The sequence below is a fragment of the Centruroides sculpturatus genome, unplaced genomic scaffold (genome assembly GCF_000671375.1).
Source record: "Centruroides sculpturatus isolate CEXI.00-Female unplaced genomic scaffold, Cexi_2.0 scaffold1016, whole genome shotgun sequence".
NCBI lineage: Eukaryota > Metazoa > Arthropoda > Arachnida > Scorpiones > Buthidae > Centruroides > Centruroides sculpturatus.
Genome location: NW_019385415.1, coordinates 301,800 through 316,126, shown reverse-complemented (window position 1 = coordinate 316,126; position 14,327 = coordinate 301,800). Strand labels below are relative to the sequence as shown.

The 14,327-nt window shown below is 30.3% G+C and overlaps 1 protein-coding gene and 1 long non-coding RNA gene across 3 annotated transcripts in view; one reads left to right on the top strand and one right to left on the bottom strand.

Annotated features, from left to right (window-relative positions):
• Positions 1–10,438, bottom strand: part of LOC111638757 (TELO2-interacting protein 1 homolog) — a 19,401-nt gene extending 8,963 nt beyond the window's left edge. The window contains exons 1-5 of the mRNA XM_023384511.1: positions 9,971–10,438; positions 5,386–5,522; positions 5,226–5,301; positions 3,569–3,714; positions 3,395–3,501 (exon numbers count right to left, since the gene is read on the bottom strand). Of these exons, the coding sequence (XP_023240279.1) occupies positions 3,395–3,501; positions 3,569–3,714; positions 5,226–5,301; positions 5,386–5,522; positions 9,971–10,167 (663 nt within the window). The 5' untranslated portion in view covers positions 10,168–10,438. The remainder of the gene's footprint in view (positions 1–3,394; positions 3,502–3,568; positions 3,715–5,225; positions 5,302–5,385; positions 5,523–9,970) is intronic.
• Positions 174–2,286, top strand: LOC111638758. 2 transcript variants are annotated; one of them, XR_002758935.1, is made up of 3 exons: positions 174–522; positions 1,798–2,021; positions 2,150–2,286. It is a non-coding gene; the product is annotated as an uncharacterized LOC111638758 (long non-coding RNA). The 2 variants fall into 2 exon arrangements; XR_002758934.1 differs by having other exon boundaries at positions 239–522; positions 1,820–2,021.
• Positions 10,439–14,327: the final 3,889 nt, after the last annotated feature.

Genomic DNA, 14,327 nt, shown 5'->3' with positions numbered 1-14,327 from the left:
GTTCGAAGTGCAAAATCAAAAATATGCTGAATACAAAATTACCAGGGAAGAACTGGAATTGAAGATTTTAACGAAAACTTTAATTTTGTTTCAGTTTATAATTTGTTTTCACTTTATATTTTTCTATACAATCAAATAAAAATCATAATAATGTATTACGATAAAATACGATATAAACAGCTTTTTAATACTGTATCTCAATGTAAACCGTGAGGAAGAGAAGAAGAAGCTTTCCCATCTGGCAACACTGAATAGCACGCTGTATTAAATATGGTTGATAGAATGACGGATGTTTCGGTTGTTCTTAGTTAATTAAGACTACGTTGTTGGATATGAACGTAATAAGATAACATAATGCGATATAAACGATATTATGAAACCTTAATTTTTCCTTGATAAGGTCATAATTTAGCTTATACAGTATACATCTTCCCATGCTTTACTAACCTATGTGAATTTGAAAATCGAAATACTCTGGATATTTTAAAACTGTTCGTCATATCACGAATGCTGTCAGAATAGGTAATTTTTTAATTATGTTATGTGTTGATCTTTTATCCTTTTATTATTATTATTTGTTGTAATATATTCTGAAACTGTGTCTTCCTTTATTTGAATAATTTGTTATCACTATTAGGTGCTTATACAGACACTAGGCAATTCTGTCATCAACTTTTATTTTTTATTTGCCGAGACGCGTTCTGGGCTCAAGCCCCTCTTCTGTCGGCTACGTAATAAAAACAGAGATATGTTTCTTATATCACACAGTATTCTATATTATTATAGTTAGAAACATACCATTACTTCCCGGGATATACCGTAGCATGACAATTGAAAATACATCATATTTTAATTCACTGTTAAATATATTTCATTATTAAATATTTTTACATTTAAAATTATCTCACAAAGAAATATTTTCTCCAATTGAAATTAAACTTACATTTAAACTTTTTTGTGAATAAAGAATACTCTTCATAAGGTCCCCCTTTCGTAGGTGGTTTGTCTCCCATATGTTAGTTCTCATTCTCCACCTGTCAATTATGCTTGTGGGCCTGGCTGAACTGATGATGGGCATCGAAAAAAACTTAGTGCCCACAGGATGGAGAGTCAAAAATGGGGGAAAAGAAATAAGTTCATAAATTTCAATAAGTAAAATTATGCTATACTGGTCCCAGACTGCATTCAGTCATATATTTTTTTATTGATTTTGGAGAAAACATTAGAGCTGCTAATGAAAAATTTATTGTTTTAATAAATGTAATTGAAATATGATGAAAGAATAGACATAAATGGTTATTCTGATTTTATTAAATTCAGTAATTACTGTATTATACGTACTATAATCTGTGGTCATGGTTCTGAATCCATGACCACAGATTGACCAGCGATCATCGTGCGACCATCGTATGATCAGCGGGCGTCCGATAGTGCTACTAAGTGTTGATTGGTGGATCAGCATTTGCTTCAATCCGTATAAAAGGATTGAATTTAGGCAGTAAAAATAGTAAAAATAATATATTTTTAAAAAATTGCTTAAAAATTAAGGTGCATCTTAGAGGCCGTAGCGTCTTATAGTCTGTAAAATACAGTATTGTCTTTTCCCTAAACTGAAAATAATTTAGAGAAACACAAATACTTAATAAAACTCAATATATTGCATCAAATTAGTTTTTTTTTCCTCTTTATAGTAAATGTATATTTTTAATGATTTTGAATAAACAAAAAATATTTAAAACTTTGAGTGTTATATAGTAGAACACTTTTTTTACACATATATGTATTGTTTAATTTTAGATTAAAATTGTGTATTTGTTAGTTTTTGGAAAATATCAGTATGTCTACTAGAAATTGTCAGCATTGCGGTTGTAATGAAATAGATACTGATCCTGGAAGAGGAGATGCAGTTTGTACACAATGTGGATCAGTGCTTGAAGATAATATCATTATATCTGAAATACAGTTTGAAGAAAATAGTCATGGAGGAGCAAGGGCAATAGGACAACATGTTACTTCAGAAGGTTTGTAAAAGATAGAATAAAATATAAAAATTTTATATTGTGAAATTGGACATTATGTTAAAATAAAATTGGACATTAACAAAAATAAATAATACAATGAAAAGTAATGAAAAAACATATCATTACAGGTCAAACACCCGGATTGAGCAGAGGTTATCCTTATGGCACAGGAAAAGAATCTCAAATGATAACATTGCAAAATGGTTTGTTTGATTATATTCTGAAATATACATTTATATTGGGTTGCTCGGAAAGTAAGTTCATTTTTTTTTCCATGGAAGAAAAACAATATTTTTATAATAAATAAATATTTTATTGAATTATATATCGACCATTTTGGTGAAATACCTGTTGTCATTGTTTCTGGTAATAGCATGATTTGACATTCATAAAAGTTTTGATCATTGCTTACAAAAAACTGATCCAAGTGATTTTTGACATTGTCATTTCAAGTGAATGTCTTAGTTAAAAAAAATTTGTATAGACCAGAACAAGTAATAATTTGAATGTGCTGGATCTGGCCAATACCTTTGGTGTGATAGCACATTCCATCTAAGTTATAACAATTTCTGAGGAGTTACCAAACTTGTGTGAAATTTGACATTATTGTAGTAAAACACTACACCTGTTTTGTTGATCAGTTCTGGCCTCCTTTTCTGTTTGATGATATTACTCAATTTGTTTACTCGATGGCAGTACACTTTTGAATCAATTGTTAAATTGTCTGGTAAAAGCTCCAAAAAAAAAATTTCCTTAAAATCCCACCAAAGAGAGCATTCTCTGGAACCCATATCAAACTTTGAAATGAAACCAATTTGTTTCAAGTAATCATAAACAGTTCAATTTGACAAATTTAATCTCTTAGTTATATCACGTGTTGTTATTCGGCAGTTTGCTTTAATCAGTACCTTTATTTTGTTTTCATTGGCTTCAACTGGCCATCCAGAACGTGGTGCATCTTCAATATTGAAATTGCCGGAACAAAATTTTGTAAACCAGTTTTGACACTGTCATTCTGTCAATACATCTTCTCCATACATGTCGCACAATTTTTTTCTCGCTTGAATATAGCATTCTTACCTTTTCAGTAATAAAAGAGCAAAATATGCTGAAAATGCTGCTTTCGATCTTGCATATTTGATGGGACACAAAAAATAACCAATTGCACAAAATCAAACAAACTTTTTTACAAATAAGCCTTAAAATGCTAGCTGTCAAAATATATAATTATAATACGGTTTAAAATGAAAATGGCAGAAAAATACAACTAATCCGTCTAGTGGTAAAAAAATACAAAATTACTTTCTGAACAACCCAATATTAAGTATGTATGTTTAATGTAATATTTAAATATAACTTTTAAAAATATTTACATGGCCCTGATGGAAATCACTTGTAACCACTCTAGTCAAACAAGAAGTAATTCCTGGCAGAAATGAAGCAAGTTTATTGCCTGCTAAGGACTGCAACTGACCTATGTCTATTAAATTTTCAAAAATTAATTTTTTATTAGAATCAGCTACAAAAATTTCTTGTAAAAAGCATACCTTTTGGTTCTGACAGCTTCAAAATTATTTCCAAAGCATTCACTTTAATATCACGTGAAGAATCATTTTCAATCATTTGTAATGATATATAGATAGCATGACTCAAGGGAAGATAAAACTCATATTTATATATGTGTTCCATAATCCTAAAAATTAATAATTATATTCTTTTTATTTATAAAATTAATTTATATGTCTATCTATATATGTTATATTATAAAGCATAGACATGTGTTTGTGTCTATTCATTTACATAATAATCTAAACCAATGACTGGATGCCTGAATGGTTTCTGGTAATAGCATGATTTGACATTCATAAAAGTTTTGATCATTGCTTACAAAAAACTGATCCAAGTGATTTTTGACATTGTCATTTTAAGCGAATGTCTTAGTTAAAAAAAAATTGTATAGACTGAGTGGATTTGTCATGACTGGATGCCTGAGATGGTTACAGGCATCAGCCTAAACTCTGAGAAACACAGAATCAAATTCAGGGTGAGGAATGAGCAACTTCCTAGGATTTTTCATAGCAATCTGTCCTGAATTTGTTTGGCCTCTTCCCTCACCCAGCCTGGGACACAATGGGGATTATTTCAAATTTGACATTTCAGTTTTTACTATGTATAAAAACATTTAATTTCTTTGAATTTGGAAGCTGTTACTTAAAAAAAAAAAATTCATTTCCATTATTTCCAACAATGAGATCAGTCAATAAATCATTGAAATAAAATGAATTTTTTAAATTATGTTTTTCTTGTTTATGTTGAATAAATTTTATCTGTTTATTCTTTATTTAAAATTTATATTCTCATTGTCAAATTTTATTTACTATTGAAATAAATGGGAATACAGTAGAGCATTGATTATCTGAATCAAATGAGGACTAGGGTTGTTTGGAAAATCGATTTTTTGGATAACTGATTATGTACGAAAAATATATTAACCTATACCATGTTAAAATTTGTTCAAATCCTGGCACATTCTTAAGTACCTTCTCATGGTTGCACCAGTGTTCCAGCAAAACACACACACCAACAAAAATAATATTGGAGTAGTCCAAAACATAACCAAAGATTGCAGCACCACAGCACTAGTGAAAATTTAAATTTGCTGGCTGGAAAGCTTTCAGTTAATTGACTTTTCGGTTGATCAATATTCAGATAATCGATGATCTACTGTATTGCATTTATTGTACCATATTATTTATATTAAGAATTTGAAGTTGTAATTATTTATCTTTGTTAATATAATATAATAGATTTCTAAATTTTAAATTTGTAAATGAAATATATAAGATATATTTTATTCAGAATAAATAATACTTCAGCAAATACTAGAAAATTACAATTACTAGAGAAATATAGAAAACTTTTTATACAATTTGATAACATATGCAAAATGAGAAAGTAAATTATAATAAAAATTGCACAAATCTAATAAAGTTAAATGATGTAATAGGCTAAGTATGATTTAAAGTTTATAATAAAATCCAAACCATATTCAAAGAGCAAAAATAATATTTAAGAAAATAGTTTTATAACATGTTAAATATTTAATTTCAGAAAAATATTATATCAAATATAAATATAATTAGCTATAAAAATATTTTTAAAACCAAGCAATATGCACCTAAGCATAAACTATAAGTTACTCACTGCAAAGAAATATGAGAAATTAAAGACTGAAGACATGTTAATGTTGATACTTTCATCTCCTCACAAACATCAAGAACTAAAATAATAAAAATTTTCTTTATCAGTTTACTAAAATTTCATTCATAAATTTGAAAATTAAATCTCTAAAGTATATACCAACCTACTATATTTTCCTTTGGAGAACTTATTAAAATAAGAAGTTGCATGAAAACATCATCAAACATACTCCTTGTGGTAATAATTGTATTATCAAATACATATTTCATCAAATCTAATGCTTGAATGATTACATCTGATCTAGAAAATATATACAAATAAATTAATATATTTTATAATTAAAATTATATAATTTTTATTAGCATCTGTTGTTATACTTTACATTTTTTAGTTGAAAACAATTAAGTGAAATATTATTATTTTTATAAATTATTGCAAAGATTAGATAATGCCAATTGTAAAAAATTTATCTTTTTAAGTTTATTAGTAATTTTGAATTAACTAAAAAGCATGAATTTATTATTAATTANTAATAATAATAAAAATAATGCATTTTTTTAAAATTGTATGAAAAAATAAAGGGATGTTTGAAGACTAATGCAACACTTTTTCAGTTGAAAAATATCTGATAATTTGATAATTCTGATAATTTTAAATTCCAAAAAAATAAATTATTGTAGCCAAAATTATATTATTAACATCTAAGACTAGTGGAAACAATTTCTAAAAGGCAGATTCAAATTATCCAAAAGATTCTGTCAACTAAACTAACACGACTTTCCTTTCATGCACACAAAGCTAGAACTATTAAAAATAGAAATAGAAGAAGGATATACAAAAAATAGAAGGATATTTAGACATAATAGGGTTACTAGATTTACCAGTTCACCACTAGCTAAACACCTATGACTAGGAACTGCCATGACGCAATCATCTGAGATACCGAGGCTATTTGGCTATGCTAAAACCCATAAACCAGGCAAACAAATACAGCCCACTGTGGACAAATCAAGATCCCCAACACTACCCATTGAGAAGGCTTACATGAGCTCCTCAGAAACCATTTGAAAGAATATAAGTACACCATTTTGAACACTCATGAACTCATCACTAAATTAAAAAATATTGCTCTTACAGATCAAGAATTTATTGCAGTTCTAGATTTTGAAGTTATGTATCCTTCCATTAAATTGAAACCGTGCTTCTGTACTATTAGAGATTTCCTCTTTCAATCCATCCATCCTCTTTCAATCCATCCATGCTCAAACACCACAAGCAGATTTTAGAGCTAGCCCATGTAATGTGCTACATCTCCTTTTTTACCTTCAACCAGCAAATCTATCTTCAAAAAAGAGGGGTTTCAATGGGTAGCCCACTATCTGGAGACCTCTGTAAATTAGTAGTTAGAAAATTAGATAGCCAAGTCCTAAAAACTTTCAACACAGAAATCATTCTTTACACGTGTTATGTAGATGAAATTCTTATTATTTGGAGATCCAAGCCAGATATAGACAGAGTTCTGCAGGCTGTCAATAACAACCCATTTGGACTTAAATTAAAGTTAGACCAACAAGGTGATAAGATGGCCCATTTCCTTGACCTCCGTATATACTTGAAACATGGTTGTATAGCCACAAAAGTATACCATAAGCCTAATCTTCAATCTTTCTTTATCCCCTCAACCTCAAACGACCCATTTACTTATAAAATATCAGCTTACAGGGCTCTAATCCGTAGAACGTTTACCCATTGCTCTAACATTAATGACGTGCTATAAGAAATTCAACACATCAAACACATCACCATAGCCCATGGTTACAACTGTAAATTAATACACAAATAAAATGGCAAGGCCATATTTGGGACAAGACTATGTCTCGGAGACTCACTACTAAGTGGATCACTTTAACGCTCAAGACAGTCTCGTTCTCATTCTCCAATCTTCTTTGTTATCACTGCTTTTGGGCGTAATTGTTCAAACTTCTCCAGCCACGACAACAAGATCATCCATAATGCATTTTTGATGAAATTAACCTATCCAGTTTTGAAATTTCTCTCCACTGCATCTCGGCCCAGGTTGAATTTTTGTTGATGTGTAACAAAAATTTCCCGTGTTTGAAAAAAATAATTGTGGCTATTGTATCATCTGAAATTATTTTTTTATTTTGCACAAACAATATACAGTTTAACCCAATTATATACAATGTCATCAGATGTAATGACAACCTTAATATAACGTCAAATTTTTATCGGTCCCACAAATTTACTATACTAGATAATGTTAAAAAACCTACTTGTAACAACAAAACCCTGTTTTAATGTCATATTTGAAGCACTCCCAAACTTACAAAATTATATTACATATTTTATTTAACAAAGAAAATATTACATGTTCAGACCTAGGGTCAGAGTCCACTTCCTAGAATGACTGTGGGTGGTACTCTCACCACCTGACTTCAGTTTGCCTGTTTGTAGAGAGAGTCGCTATTGTGTATTTTATTTTGACTCGTTTCTCGGTCCCCCGAGTACCTACAAGTCTGGTTTTTTATGCGCAAATGATTTGGACACCTAATACTCTCTGCCAAATTGCAACTCCTGACATGTACGCTTTCATACCTCTAAGCTGGTAACACAGTAAGCAGTACGATTTTATAAACAAGACATAGTCTTGTCAATAAGCTAGTGCAAAAAATACATAGTTGCTTAGAAACAGAAGCGATTAATCCCAGACCTCTAAAACAGCAATGTAAATGCATTGTAGTTGATTTTGACCCTAGAATGAACCAAACATATAAAATCATAACCAAGAAGGTCAAAGCTGATCTTACATACAAATGCAATCCTCTGATATATAAACTTCTGGCTAACACCAAAGATAAATGCAGTGAAGCCAGAAGACCTGGGATTTCCGCTAGAAGACAACAGATTTAAACTGAACAAGAAATTAACATACATAGGCTCAACCAACAGATCACTTACAAAAAGGATAGCCGAGCATAAATACGACACACACAACAAAAAGTTTAATCCCACCCTAGCCCAATTTGCAAGCAAACCGAATATAACAGCCAAATGGGAAGAGACTAAGATTATTATACCTGTGCTTGACAGCAACAAACTTATAACAATTGAAACACTAGAAACCTTTGTGAAATCCCTCAAAGAAAATTGTATTAACAGCAGAGATGCAAACTCACTCTCCCCCGCATGGCAATCACTCTTCAACAACCCCTTAAATTAAATAGGCCAATCCACTCTCATCAAGCATGTCACAATCTGTCAAGCATTTTCTGTATTTTTCTTGTTATTTTATTTTCAAAATTTAAACAATTATCTTATCATTGATAGTTGGTCACATCTCTTGGGTAAAATTAAAAGAAAATTAACAATAGCAATATCTTTTAAACTTTGTAATCAGCAATGACGTAATGGCCAAAAACATTTGTTCTTATGGATTAAACTGCTAGAAACAAAGTGTGAAAGGTTTTGTCTCTCTTATAACATGACTTAGTAAACAATAAATTTGAATTTACTGAATTTTTTTATTACAAATAAGATTATAAAAAATAAAAATATTTAAAAATAAAAAAATTATAGCCTATATATATATATATATATTTGACAACTGTTTCAGAAACAACTAATTTAACAATATATGCTTTGTTGTAAAAAAATTAATACATCTTAAAGCCAGTATGTAGTAATAGTCAAATAATGCATGTGGAATGATAAAGAAAAAAAATAAAAAATAATCATTCAATCACAGCACAAGGATGCATCAAAGAAGAACAGTTTCATCATGTTACAAATCAGACATTGAAAAACTCAGTCTAGCAATTAATGCAACTGATCAATGTCAGATAGCTTTATAACTTTTATATGCAACATTTGTGATGAAGCTGATTTTTAGTAATGTATGCTTGTACATTAATATTGTAATATTGTAATAATGTTTCATTTTTCACTACCATTTCACATGTAGAATTTAATTACTACTGCATGTTATCTTTAAGGTGATCTTTTTCTTTGAAACAGAATGTACGATAAAACAATTTTCAAATTCAACTCAGAAATCACTCATTACAATCATTTTTATACAAAAGATATTTTGTCAATATCCTTTGTGTAGAAATCATATTCCAGTTTGCAAGCAATAGCAAGCAATATGAAGTACATACAAAATGAAATAAATAAATTCCCATTGTTTGTTGCCCTCTTATGATAAAAATAATATATAGGAACCATCTGATAATATATCTCATTTAGTAAAATTATGTCTTTATGATTTGAATATAACAATTGAAATCCAATAAAGATCTGTATACTTTCACTTCTTAGACTCATTGTACTCACTTTACACTACAAACAATACATAAAAGCAAATTACCCAAAAATATTATAATTTTTGAAAGTGAGAAGGGCTTGCTTACTAATAATTTGAGCTTCAAAGCCTTATTTAGTCATCAGAATCTGGGATTATTTAGTCAGACATCTTTACAAAAAAGGGTTGTATAGTACTTAATTAACATCCACCAGCAAACATTTTTTGTTTACAATGGTAAAGAATAACACAGTTGTTTACAATGGTATGAAATAACACAGATCAAAATCTTATTAAATTTACACAGTATATTTAATATAAATTCAACGTGAGTTATCTGCTATAGTTACACCAGTATATTCTTAACAGTAATCGCCAAATTATATGATTATGATACAACATTTGAGAAATTCAAAAAGATACGAACCTTTTATTTGTTCTCAAAATTAATCTTAAAGGAAATAATAAATATTCCTGAAGCTCTTGAAATGTCGTCTTTTCAATATTTATGGATCCTAGAATTTTTCTTAATGCTGTAATGTCACTTGCCTTCACCGTTTCCACGCTCTTCGTCAGATAAACACATTGTGGACGAACCAATTCGAATATATCGCTCGATTTCATCACTTCATTCAAATTCAACAATCACCAACTCACAAATGTAAACAAATATATCAGTCCATGTTCTTCGCAATCTTTTCAGTTTCCTATTTATCTCGTGTTCCAGACTTTCACTTCTGTTTATCCACCCACGACGATCATATTATACTTGTTTTCCCTTTATTACAGATCACATGTTGTTGATCTATAAAACACGGTTTGCTTTCCCAACGATTCATAGTCGCCATATGCTCCTACAGATCACGTTGCCACATGTCAAGTACATTTATTTAATCTTAAAATAAATCAATCATTAGATTAATGCTTTAATATGATTATTACTTAAGAAAAAAGTATTAATATATTAATTTTTATTATTTTCTTTTATTTATTCTTTAAGTTACACTAGATGGTTCATCCGGCGCTCGAATCGCTTTGCGGCGAGAAGCAGCATAACTTTTTTTGTTTCAACGACGTCTCACCCAGCACAGTGGTCGTAAACTCTTAAATATATTTTACGTAGTAATAAAAATATAACTTGACATACGTATTTATAAATAATNGTCATTCGAAAAAGTAATGGCTTTAAAAAGAAATTGCTCGGTGCAAATGGTAATTAATTAAATTTAATTTAAATTGTGTATTAGGAAGATCGATGCTATTAAATGTTGGTTGTTAAAGGTCGAGGGTTGGGGAGATAAAAGGAATCATGTGTCTTATTTCGAGTAGGGTCAGACCTAATGACAATTTTACTTTTTGTTAGCATTTACAAATATTTCATAAAACCCATTCCTACCCTCAAAATTCCTACCAAAATTAAGCTTTTTACAATTTCACAATAGTTAAAAATATAAAAAGTTTTTAATAAAATATCATAACAGATGAAGCCACCAAATGTTGCCGGGAAAGTTAAGCAACTCGTTGCTGGATTTTTAAAATTAAGTTTAATCATTCTTAGACACGTTTTTCTCTCATTCTTCAAAATTCTCCTTGTTTCGGCGATGAATATATAGTCATTCCATATGTGTAACACTACATTCACTGTTCCAAATGATAAATTATGCTTGATTATTTATATTTTTTCGATAATCAAATATGTAATCTTTAATGTTTAAATTTTGAGTAATGTTTTCGCGTATCTTATTTAATCTTATAATAAGTTATAAGCGAGATGGGTTGATAATAATAATAAGCGTAGAGCCCAATCGGTTAGGAGTTGAAAGCTGAAATTTGGTACACAGTTAGAGTACGTGACGAGAATGTACACTAAGAAGGTATTTTTCCACATTTCCCCTCGCACGGGAAGAGGAGAAAATTAAGGCTTATCCAAAAAACCGCAGCTTCTACTGTACTCTTTTAGATGCGATTTTTTAACTGCGCTTTAGTGAGAAACACCATGAGAATGCATCCTAATAAAAAATTTTTGGAAATTCCCCCGCGGGGAAGAGGTAGAAAGTTAAGGATTACCTTGAAGAACTCGTCTTCTCTAGTACTAGTTTAGATGCGATTTTTTGCGTTTTTGGCTGCGTTTTAATTGGGAAAATGCACATTAAGAAGGGAGTTTCGGAAATTCTGTGCTATTTTAGATGCCATTTCTTTGAATTTTTGCGGAAAATCGAACCTATTTTTTAACCCTTCTAAAGTTCTCAACGATATTTAGTGCTCCATCGTATTCAAAGTTGACACTGGGAGCGCATGCGCATATGTTCGCTTTATTCGAACTCTTCGCCTTAATGTTCGAAGTGTGTACACAGCATAAGTGTTTTGTGATTGTATGTCTGGCTACTGCAAATATGATGAAAAGTAGCATATTTTACACTACTTCCGATCCAGTTAGATAAGTGGAAACGTATAATTCTCCGAACAGATTTACAACTGACAAGAAAATCGCGAATATGTGACTTGCATTTTGATGAAAGATTTTTGATTAAGAATAATGTGCATATAATTGAGGGTAAAAGAGTTGGGATTCTCCGTGGAAAATGGCAACTAACACAAAATGCTTATCCTTCGAATTTTTTCCAATTGCCCGTTATATCTACCAGTTAATTAATTAATGTTGCAGAACATTTAAAATTGCTTGCAGAATACTAGCATATCAACTATTATTATCAACCAGATTGAATAAATTAAAGTAAAATATCAATAATTTTTAAGATTTATTTACAGTTTTAAATTGAGTTAATTTTTTGAATGTTTCAAATAAAAATTGTTATATTGCATTTGTGTATGCAAGTTTTCTACATAATTTTCTCTTTATGCAGTATATCTGTTTAAATACGACCAGCTGATATATTTTCAATTTTTTTTATAAAGCAAAAGATACAGAGTAATGTCATTTTAGTGTTGTTAAGCTTATCGAGCGGAGCACTTTATCCACGGAGCTAAGTTTTCTTTTTCTGAAAAATACTTAGCGTAATTTATTTTAAATAATTGTTAAATCAATAAAACATCTATACTGTATAAGATTATTCATTTACATTACACACATTAAAACTCGATGTCCTATTGTGGGGGCCAAAAGGGGCAGAAATTTAAAAACGTTATTAACGATCATATGTGATACTAGCTGCTAAGACCCGCTTCGCTGGGTTTTTTTTATTTGTATGTAATATAGTTTTTTTTATATATAAAAGACTGTTTTTCTAAGTAATCTAGAATCTAGCTGCAAAAACCCGCTTCGCTGGGCAAAAAGTAACGATAGTGAAGATTAAGATAATTACATTATAGCCGATCTTACCCGTTTTCACAGAATGCAAGAATTAGGTCCCCCGTTTCCAGACTAATTAGAGAATTTTTACGTNGATTGAAAAATGTTTTTTGATTCTAGCGATTATCGACCCTTGCCTTCACCCTTGGGGTAAGAAATTTTTCACATTTTATTGATATTTGTGCAAATAAGAAAGTCATTCGAAAAAGTAATGGCTTTAAAAAGAAATTGCTCGGTGCAAATGGTAATTAATTAAATTTAATTTAAATTGTGTATTAGGAAGATCGATGCTATTAAATGTTGGTTGTTAAAGGTCGAGGGTTGGGGAGATAAAAGGAATCATGTGTCTTATTTCGAGTAGGGTCAGACCTAATGACAATTTTACTTTTTGTTAGCATTTACAAATATTTCATAAAACCCATTCCTACCCTCAAAATTCCTACCAAAATTAAGCTTTTTACAATTTCACAATAGTTAAAAATATAAAAAGTTTTTAATAAAATATCATAACAGATGAAGCCACCAAATGTTGCCGGGAAAGTTAAGCAACTCGTTGCTGGATTTTTAAAATTAAGTTTAATCATTCTTAGACACGTTTTTCTCTCATTCTTCAAAATTCTCCTTGTTTCGGCGATGAATATATAGTCATTCCATATGTGTAACACAATGATGATAATTATATATATATATATATATATACCTATCTACACGTAGAAAAGATACAGGCGGCTACGTATTCTTCGGCTCCATTAAAAACTATGGATCTCTGTCGTGATGTTATTGGATCCATAGTTAAGCGACACGTACAGTACCTCCTCTACATATAATCAAAGTTCGATAGAGCACCATTGTTCTCCTCTGAGATTGGCACTAATCCGAAAAATCTCAGAGAGAAGAGTTACATACAGTAATGAGTTCAGAATTAGGAGTGGCCCGCATGTCCACAAAATACTAATAACTTTAATACCGAGAATTTCTAAGCGATAATTTGCTTATATAATGGAAAATTTTGCGAAAGGTTAGATAAAATGTTTGCCAAGTAATGTATTATAATTTCTCTATTAATTTTACAAGTATTTATTGCATTGTAAATTCTTTCTTTCCACTTTTAGTGGGCGATTGGTTGAAGATAAGGAGGAGCATGGATTAAATAATAACGTTATGGTTCCTCCAACAAAGATCGAAGTGAATAAAGACTTCAGAAAGCAAGAGGATAGCACGGAGAATAGTTTTGGATATAATATTGGCTATTCTATTGGATATACCATTGGATGTGCTATTAGAGATAGAAAGGCATTGAAAAAAGCCGGATCTTTCTTCAAGGTAGTATGGAAACCAGTCCAGAGGTAAGTTTCTGTATATGTCAGTACAAACAAAGTTCGATTTAGCTCGGTCATTCGTTCGCCGTTACAATTCTCACTGAATCCAGTATGATGCTAATCCAAAGTACCTCAAACAGCAACAATTATACACA